The following is a 10,392-nucleotide window of genomic DNA, read 5'->3' on the forward strand; positions in this document are numbered from 1 at the left end:
TTGGGCCAAGTACATATTCAATTAGTGGTGATTGGACACTTTTTTATAATAATATAAAGAGACTGCCACATCACACCATCTAAAAAATCTATTTCAAGTGGACTAAATACTAAAATATAAAAAGTAAAACTTTTTTATATTTAGAAGAAAGTACATAGAGAACTTTTTAAAACAAAGAATTAATATGTGAAAAATATTAGGAGGTCATGATACGAAAAATCTTTTATTTTCTTGGTGACTCTGTCATTTTTAGAAAAAGTCTTTGTTATGAAAAGCATACTTAGGGGAGAATTTGAGTCTCTGCTATGTGGGCATTAGAGGATATTGTCCAGAGATGTCAAAGGAAAAAGGACATCGTTGTACAAAATAGAATGACTGAGAGCTAGACATGGAGGGTGGTGATGGGTCCAGAATCCTGGAAGGAAAGAATGTGGAAAGAGGCAGGAGAAGTAAATTAAGATTATAGTCAGGACTCTCACTTGTCTGGAAATCTATGGATTGCAAATAACTGGGGCAAATCTGTGATGTTTGGAATAAAAGTTTCCAATGGAAGTTAGAGAACTTTTAAGCCATTTTGAGCCATGTAATACAATAAATAACTTCTATCCTTAGAGTGGTCTAGAAGAATTAATATGAATTTGGAGTCAGCATCCCTTGCCATTTCCTATGAAAATTTAGCACTCTTTAGCAAATACAGACTCTCTCTCTCAGGTTGCATTGGGACCTGCGATTCCAAGAAAAAGTTTGGATCAAATCATTTCTAAATCTCTTCAGCTCTAAAATTTTTTTATATGATAATCTAGAGTGAGGAAAAAGAGTCAAAGTATCACATGATATATAATTTTTTTAATCTGCTCATATCATATCTGCTTCTTTCTGTGAGTTCACTTTATTCTTTCAGTCTGGACCAATTGCCGCTTCATTCTTGTTTCCTCTAATGATACAGTCTGTCACCCTTACCTTGACACTCCATGGCTCCTTATTCAGTCCACAGCCATTGGCAGAACAGGGATCAAGGAATAAATGAACCATGTGGGCCTATCTAAGGAGATTCCATAAGGGTCAGGTGTTTTAGAACCTTGCTACACAAAGTGTGGTCCACTGATTAAAAGCATCAGCATCATCTGAAAGCATATTAGAGATGCAGAGTCTTATCCCCTCCCTACAGAATCAGCATCTGCATTTTAAAAAGATTGCCTAGTCATTGTTACAAACGTTAATACTTGATTGGCACTTAGAAATTTCATTCTGGTAAGATGACAAAAGATGGATTTGGGAAGCAAAAGCCTGGAGACAAAAGACTCCCTATTCATTCTTTTAATTCTTTCTGTGATATTCAGAGTAAAACAAAAATATAGAGTATGAACTAAAATAAATAAATTGTTAAAGAGTTGGAAAATAATTCTTCACTCATCTGAAAGTTCATCAGGTAAAGCTAAAATTAAAGCAATTAGAGGTTTTGAGCATATATTTGAGTCCCAATGGGCATTAAGAACCACAGAGGGTACTATTTTGTTTGCTTCAACAAAGAATTAAAGCTTCTTAGTTTATCAACTCAGGAAGCTGACTAACTGGGATTATACTCTTTAAAGTACTTCCAAACAGTGACTAAAATCACTTGGTATTTTCAAGTCCTAAGAGGGAGTCAATAGTCAATTGCTAACCAAAGACACCTGAGTGTAGAATTTTTATTGCCTTCTCTGATCTGGTGTTCTTGTAAATGGAATCCCCTTTTTCTTCTTTCTAAGCCACTGGGCAGACAATCCCTTTCATGGTTCAACTTCTTAAATCATTGCAATCGATTTTTGTAGAGCCCACGTGGATTCTTTCAAATCTCTAAAATTGAATCAAAGGGCTCCTAGGATATATCATTCTTCTGTAAAGACACTTTCTATACACTTATAACTCAAAATACCAGTCAGCATCTCCCCCTCTCCAGGAAAGTCTCCCACTCTGACTGGGAACTCTGAATTGTGTGAATCATATAATAGTGAACACCCGGAGAGGTGCATTTTTCGTTGGTTGCTCTGAGAGCAAATTGCTCCGACTGCAGCATAAAATTATAGCAAATTTTGTCCAAACAAGATTTTACAAATAGAGTCAGATCCCAGCAAACCACCAAAGGCAGAGAGGATGTCATTTAGCCATGCCTAAAAGACCTTGGGCTTAAAAGTAAAGTCAGGCATCTGCAATACCTACCAATTTCAAAACTACCATCAATAACTCCCACCAGTGAAGAAGGGATATCAAACCTTCTCTCTATCTGAGTGATGGTGCTCTTCAGATAGCCTTCTGCCAATGCTTTGGCAAAATAAACGAAAGACAAGGCACCCAGGAACAGCTGGAAAATATGAGAGGTCCCACTCAGTTTGACTGCAGGTTGGCACACAATTGGAAACTTGTTAAGCAAACAGACAAATGAAAGTACAAACTAAGAACAATGTATAATATCAAGTTTGTTAGCATTGAAGATTTAATTCAAGCATTACTACAGGTTTCCTTCAGCCTCAAGCAGATGGAGATTTCCAAAAAGTCAAATTCTCTTGGAATTTGAAATGTATGTTGATTTTCATTGAAAATGTATGCTGAGTTCCTCTTTGTCCCTTTCTCTCACCAACCCCAAAAGGACCCTCAAAAGGGTCTTGCTTTGAAAATAAGATTCAGTGTATGGTAGGTAAAGAGATGAAAGAGCCATTCATAGGTAAGAAAATAAAACAAATGAAAACCATAAGCCAAACGCTTGACATGTTATCACAAGTCTTAGCATTCATGGTTATGTATTTCACAGTGATGGTGTTTGCACCAGCAGGGAACATGATGCATAGACTGAAAAAGTGGAACTACTATTCCTTGTGTTTAAGTGTATACTTATTAAATTCATACTCAGATTCTTTCTTAGTGGAAATCATTTCTTTGATATCTGGCTTATGTATTTTGCTAGACACGGGTCTGTGATGGAGCATTATATAACAGGTTAGCATTTATACAAAAAAACACATAAATATTGGTTGAGTGACTATGTGGTATAAGGAAAGAGAAGGAGTCACGCAGAGCACCATGAAAAGCAACCCTGCCCTGTACTAACGTTATTCCCATTTGTTATTTACTTTTATTTATAAAATGGGAACAATGTGGGTGTTTAATAGATTAAATGTTATACCTATGCTTGGCACAACATCTGGTACACAGTAGATGTTCAATAAATATTAGTTTCTACTATCTCTCTCCTTTCTGTTTAGGAAGGGCATTCAAATGAGCCCAGGAAAATAATTTAAACTACATGGTCAGACAGAGTTTCCTTGCATGACTTGGCAAAGGGTGGTTTTAGTAAATTGCACATAAGATCACTTTGTAAAAGGGAAAAAATTTCTCTCTCTAACTTCATCATATAGAAGATACCTGGATAGAAAGCCAAGAACATCAACTCCACCTAATTCTTACTCTACCTTTAGTTCACCACAGCAGGGTTGTTTTTCCTCTGAGGAGGGATATTCTGCTTTTAAGGAAGACCTTCCAACAGGTTGCACTGAATTTTTGCAGAATAACTGGATATTTTCTTTGGATGAAGTGTCCATTATAAAAGTATTCCTTGACTCGGATCTGTCGAAGTTGATTTTAAAAGTAAAAAAAATGAATTCAATACTATGCAATTTATTAAATAATATTTTTTATTCAGTACTAGACCTCAAGCCTATAGATTAAATTTGAAGTGAAGCTACCTTTTGTTACAACAGTAAGTTGGCAACATTTTTCAATTAAAATCAACCAGAATATTTGATTAACTAATCCTCCTATTGGGACTTGGTAGTCAGCATTCTTTCTCAATCCCTCCAGTTTAAGCCTCTTTATGGCAAGGAATAAATTTAAATGTTGCCTTTGGAATAAATAACAAGGCAGAATTTTGCTAACTTTGTGGTCTTGCCAGTTTAAACTAGGAGAAAGCAAGAAAGGAAGGAAAGGAACTCAACCATGTGAATATTGATTCATTAGAATTAAGTCTTTTATTAAAGCCTTCAAATATATCTTCCTAGCAGAACAAATAGAAAAAGGCTGATACCCATCAGATCTCGATAGCACCTTATGATTCCTGCAGCACCCAAAGCAAGGCTCAAAATATGGCAAAAAGGAAGAGGTCCAATTCATTTATTGTTTTAGTTTGAAAACTAAGAAAGCAGTGTGATGTTGTACCTCAGGCTTAGATTTAATTCAGGTGAAAGGACAGTCTTTTGGCTGCCTTATCTAAAAAGTTATGACCTTCCTTCCTATACTTAATCTCCCACCTCCCCTCACTCTTAAACTGAACAAACCCTGGGCAGTATCACTCACAGAACCTATTTTCTCCCTGTTCACATCAATATTTACATATCCTGTGCCCCTACTGCTTTAGGATTACACACGGTTCAGTGCCTGCTTGCTTGATAATCTAATCTAAATCAAGGGATTCAAAAAATAAAATAACTTCTGGATCTCCCTAGTAATATTAGATGACACAATTGTATGTTAATAGAGATCCTCTATATTTACATAAAACTAACTAAAGGAATGGCACTAGGAGTAAAATCTCATGTATTGTGGTAGGAATTTTGGCTTATTCTGCCTCTGTGTATATCACCTTGACTTTACGCAATGTTTGTTTTATGTTTACTAGCTTCAACCTTCGTAGTCTGAATTCTTAGATAATATCTCAAACTGAAAAATCAAGTGATAGTAGTATAAAAAATTGCTTTAAAAATATGAAGTCAAACATCAGAAGACTTAAACAATTTAAAAGTAGAGTGGATTCTTCCAGGGAGTGGGACATGAGTAAAGAAAGGGCGGGGCAAAGGCTCGTTAAAAAATTATTATTAGGTTTGTAGAGTGTTTGATTTCATAAACATGCATAACTTTAATTTTTAAAAAATAGACAAAGGAAATAAAACTGAGTGAAACAAAAAAAATTAAAAATCAAAAAATTAAACAAAACAAAGAGCTTATAATGCTAGTCAAGACTAAAATACAAAGATATAAGGATATAATATTAGTGAGATAAAGACAGAGATGTTTAGGAGCATAAAACATTAAAATTATGTACAATATGTAGAAATAATTTTAAAATCTTGACAAAATGGATACATTTCTAGCAAATATTAATTACTTGCTTTGGCACAAGCCAGAAGAGAAAAATAGCCAAGGAAGACATCATCAAAAATACTCTAAAACTATCCCCTAAACAAAGATACTGAGGATGGAGGATGCAACAGGAGTGGCTTTATCAAGGGCTATTCTTCAAGGAAAGATAGCAGATAATGGAAACAAATGATCATTGTCTCCATTCATTTGACAAAACTAAAATTATCTTGGTAGCCAGATCTCATAAAGGAAAACTTCAGATCAAACCCATAGATTATAAAATTCTAAATAAAATACTAGCAAATACAAATTAATTAAAAAATATTCTATAATTAGGACTATCCTAAAAGATGCAACAATTAATAGTAGAAACCTTATTCACCTAAATTATCCATGAAGAATTCAAATTAAAAAGAATAAAATCTCAGTAAATGAAAAAATCAGGTGATAAAATTCAACATCCATTCCTGACTTTTAAAAAAATTCTAAGAAACTATGAATATAGAGATTCTTCTTCATCAGAATCTGATACCAACAGCCAACTTCATACATGCATTGAATCACTAAGACTGCTTTTTCAGAGCAATATTTTGCCAGAACAATGAACAGAGAGTTTGGGTTTGGGAAACACTGGATTATACAATGTTAAGTAGGTTTTTTTACTGCAAACTACTGAGTACCTTTAATTGAACTTGTAGAGAGACTCTCTTGCTTATAATGAAAAAATAATCAAAACAACCAAATGACCTGAATGTCATTTATGCAATGAAATTTTTTAAGCTGTTAGAGAGTAGTATGAAGAAGTAAATGTAGGTATATAGATCTACATTCATTATTGATTGATTTTTAAAATATATGCTACAAAACAGACTATGTAATAAACTATTTTATGAAAGCAACACACATATTCACATATGTATATACACAGAGACAAAGCTTCAGAAAGTTTATAAACAAAAGGTTAGTACATTATTTCTGGTTGGTGGCATTGTAGATGATTTTTCAAAAAATGCCTTCTGTATCTCATTTTTCTACAATGAACATGTATTTCTTATACAAAGATTTTAAAATATTAAAAATATCACCAACGAAGGAATATATAAAACAAAAACATTTTAAAATACAAAATATTAAATTTATAGCTTAAAATCCAACCTTCTTCCAAGAAATTAAACTGTGTCATTCAAATTGGCCTTCTGTTTTAAGGGTCTAGATATCATAGTATTTTATATTAGTTATAATATTAAAGCCGGTGACCAGAAAATGCAACTAAATTGTTTAATAAGAAAATATGCTATCACTTATGCTAAATTTATCATTAATAGATTCAAAGGGTTACATCTGAAATGCTGCTGCTAGTGTGTAAACCAATCATGTTGAAAACAATATTTAAAAACTTGCAACCCTAAAACACATTTTAAGTCTCCTTCTATTTGGAGGTGTTGATACAAAAATCACTCTAACTGGAATTCAGTCAGAAACACTAACAAAAGAGAAATATAGTCATCTTAATTAATGTTATGTTAGGGCAAAATAACACCCAGCTTAAAATATTGGCATTGCATAGTTTTGCTGAAGACATAACTTCATCTTGATGGCTAATGTGCAGATCACTGTCAGTATAGTATGTTCCAAGGAGACTGCGGTTCATCCCCAGTGAAAAGAGGTGGAAGGAAACTCAGTGACATGAATGGAAAGATCCTTGGGGCATGCAGGCTCTCTCTCTTCATTTGCAACTGCAGAAGTAGAGCAAGCAGCACACAGTTATTCAGAAGGATTTGCATTTGGCAAATCCTTAATTGATCTCCAGCCACTTGAATAGATTCCTCCAGAAAAAAACATACGGCAAAGTTTTCATCCAATACCCTGGGTTGGAGTATAACTTATTTTGAAGGCCAAAGAAAAACAAGCCAAGCAGTTTTTCTTCATTGTAGTTTGAAAAAAATGGAGTTCTCTGTTCACATGGGTTTGAAAATCAGCCCTGCAGATTTTAAATGTAGGGCACAGGTGGCTTCGGAGGGTGTAGTTGGATCACACAGATGCACTCAACCCTGGGGCTCCGAAACAGAGACTCAGACTCTATCCAGCATCCAGCTTCCAAGGACTGCAGAGAGCCCCTAAAGGCAGCCACTCCCCTCTCTCGTCTCTTAGCCACCTCTCACGAGGAAAACCTCTGCCCTGGGTTGGCTTCTGGACACCAGAATCCCTAAGGTCTAAAAAATAACTTCCCGGTACTTGCTGAAGAGGGGTGTGTGTTGTTCACAGACTAATCCTCTCCCATACAAATTATTAATTGTGTGAGATTCAAATTTAATAAGTGCTAGTTTTGTGCCAAGGAGTGTATGTACTTTTTTCTAGTCTTTAAAACAACCCAACAAGTTTAGTATTACAATTCTCATTTTTCAAAGTGATACGACTCAGAGCAGTTAAGTGACTTGTGAAAAGCTATCAGCTAATAAGCATCAGAGTCAAAATTTGAACCCAGATTTGAATTTATCTGCCTTTTTAACCCATCTCCTCTCCTATTTCCATCAGACTAACAAGGGGCCCATCAACTTTCATTGAGAATTCCTATGGACAGAACACAAATAGTGCAGAAATGAAGGGTTCATTAACTTGGAATCTGATGTCCTAGTCACAAAATACAAAAGAAGGGAACAAAATCTTACCTGGAGGTGGAGATCAAAGACACCCAGTTCCTCTCAATGTGTTCAGCAAGAGACTGGACCACACGCCACAGACTGAAAGGGGAAACCGAGGTAAATTCCACAGTAATTTTGAACAGTTTTGCCCGGTGGGGAGAGCTGGACACAGACAGAGAGGATTAAGGGCAGGCAAAGATGAAGGGCATGGTCTCACCCCGGGCAATCTCTTCTCTTTCGTCTTTCCTCCTGGCCTCTTTTTTCTGGCAGTCTGCAGAGAATTGGCCCGGCTGGCAAGGCCACTGACGCGCATCTCAGCTCCCAGGGCACAGAAAGAGCTGAAGCCTTTGAGCCATTTCCTTGCAATTTGCTGCAAGTTTAAGGCCACACGTGATAAAGCTTTCTTTATGGGAGAGAGTGAAAAAAGAAAAGACCACTTGTGATCTTACTTGCTGATTCCCAGAAAACACAACTCTGCAGGGGGCAGAGGGTAAGGGAACAGAAGCCAGAGGAGGGACGGAAGTTTGTAACAAAGACCCCTCCTTCTCCTTCCAAAAAGTTTTTAAGCCAACCATTCCTTAGGGACGTCACTGGGATCCTTGTGTCTTGTTTGTTTGTTTGTTTTGTTTTGTTTTTTAAAGGCTCCTGGGCTAAACCACAGCATGGTTTCCTTTACCATTGGGATTCTAGAATCTTCAGGGACCACATATCAAGTCAGGGTCAAAGCACTGCAGGGCTCTCTACAGAAAGTTAATTCTCAGAGGCATGATCAGTTGCTCATATCCACAATTTCTCTGGGTCTTTAAAAGAGAGAAAAAAAAAAGAAAACAGGTTGAAGTTTTGGCATTCAATTGTTTATTCTACCTAATTCTGAGGAGAAAGAAATCCTTGCACTGAGAAATTCTATAATTCTAATAAATTCTTTTTCTAAGAGGATGATTTTAGAGGATTTTGAGCAGTATTAGTTTGCATTTGGTTCCTACCAATAAATGAATTTGCTACCAGAATTATCCGAGATTTACCCTATTCTTTTTTTTTTGAGAGAGAGTCTCACTTTGTTGCCTGGGCTAGAGTGAGTGCCATGGCGTCAGCCCAGCTCACAGCAACCTCAAACTCCTGGGCTTAAGTGATCCTACTGCCTTAGCCTCTCGAGTAGCTGGGACTACAGGCATGCACCACCATGCCCGGCTAATTTTTTCTATATATATTTTAGTTGTCCAGATAATTTTTATCTCTATTCTTAGTAGAGATGGGGTCTTGCTCAGGCTGATCTCGAACTCCTGACCTCGAGCAATCCACCCACCTCGGCCTCCCAGAGTGCTAGGGTTACAGGCGTGAGCCACCGCGCCCGGCCCCCCTATTCTTAAATGGCTGAGACTCTGGGCTGGTCACTCAATTTTACTGAGTCTCAACTTCTTTCTTTATAAAGCAGAAACTTTGTTAAAAAAAATTAAATAGATTTACAGGATTATTTTATGGGTTAAATTATATCATGTATTCAAAAGCACATTGCAAATAAAGCACTAAATAACTGGAAAGCATCATCATTACATACATAATTTTAGTTCACATAATAGGATGGTTGATCACTATTATTAAAAGCACATTTTACTATAAAAGAAAAAAAGAGGATGCAAGGAAAATAGGGTATATCTTAAACCTTACAATGAAGCAATGGTATATCCAGACTCCAAAAGACCAAATATTTTATCTTAGCAATCAAACCAGCCTTTGCAATCAGAAACAGCGAACAAATATCTTAATCCTGTGTCTGACTTTTCAGTCTAACAGGTGGCCATTGGCATATTAAAAGGGAGATAGTATTTAACAGTCAAAAGCACAAAGGGTCTACTTTTCCTCACCAAGAAATGCAATTCTCCCCTGAGGATGTAATTTGGTCTATTCCCAACTTGATCAAATTCACTCTCTAACATGATTCCTTTTCTTACTTCTGAAATCCACAGTCAACGTTACTATTCTGAATGTACGTAATGCTGGTTTGATGCAATATTCAGAGGCTCTTAATGTATACCCTTGCATTGGATTGTATCCTGCCTCAGCCTCTCATTCCCACTTTCATACTCTAGACCAGGGGTTAAAACACTTTTTCTATAAAGCGACGAATAATAAATATTTTAGGTTTTGCAGAGCCATACAGTTTCTATCACAACCATTCAACTCTACCATTGTAGTGTGTAATTAAGCATAGACAATGCATTTTAATACAAACGAATACATTTTCTAGAGTTGCAGTAACAAGGCACCGCAAGCTGGGTGGCGTAAAACAACAGAATTTTGTTGTGTTACAATTTTGGATGTCAGAAGTCCAGCATTAAGGTGTTGGCAGAACAATGCTCACTCTGAAACCTGTAGCAGAGAAAACTTCCTTGCTGCTTCTACCTTCTGGTGTTTGCTGACAACCTTTGGAATTCCTTGTTTTATAGATGCATCACTTCAATTTGCCTTGGTTATCATATGACCATCTTCTCCCTGTGTGTCTCTGTCTTCTATCCTTAAAAGGACATTCGTCATATTCAATTAGGGCCCACCCTAATGACCTCATCTTAACATCATTATATCTGCAAAGACCCTATTTCCAGAAAAGGTCACATTCACAAGTACAGGGGGTTAGGACTTGAAC

The 10,392-nt window shown here is 36.3% G+C and overlaps 1 protein-coding gene across 2 annotated transcripts in view; it reads right to left on the reverse strand.

Moving 5' to 3' along the window:
- Positions 1-8,112, reverse strand: part of SLCO1C1 (solute carrier organic anion transporter family member 1C1) — a 54,802-nt gene extending 46,690 nt beyond the window's left edge. The window contains exons 1-4 of one of the 2 annotated variants that reach the window (XM_045555255.1): positions 7,969-8,112; positions 7,779-7,850; positions 3,447-3,600; positions 2,200-2,341 (exon numbers count right to left, since the gene is read on the reverse strand). In XM_045555255.1, the coding sequence (XP_045411211.1) occupies positions 2,200-2,341; positions 3,447-3,575 (271 nt within the window). In that variant the 5' untranslated portion in view covers positions 3,576-3,600; positions 7,779-7,850; positions 7,969-8,112. Of the gene's footprint in view, positions 1-2,199; positions 2,342-3,446; positions 3,601-7,778; positions 7,851-7,968 lie in introns of those variants that run through there. The other variant, XM_045555254.1, reaches the window with a different exon arrangement.
- Between the last annotated feature and the right edge of the window lie 2,280 nt (positions 8,113-10,392).

This window comes from Lemur catta, chromosome 6, assembly GCF_020740605.2.
Source record: "Lemur catta isolate mLemCat1 chromosome 6, mLemCat1.pri, whole genome shotgun sequence".
NCBI lineage: Eukaryota > Metazoa > Chordata > Mammalia > Primates > Lemuridae > Lemur > Lemur catta.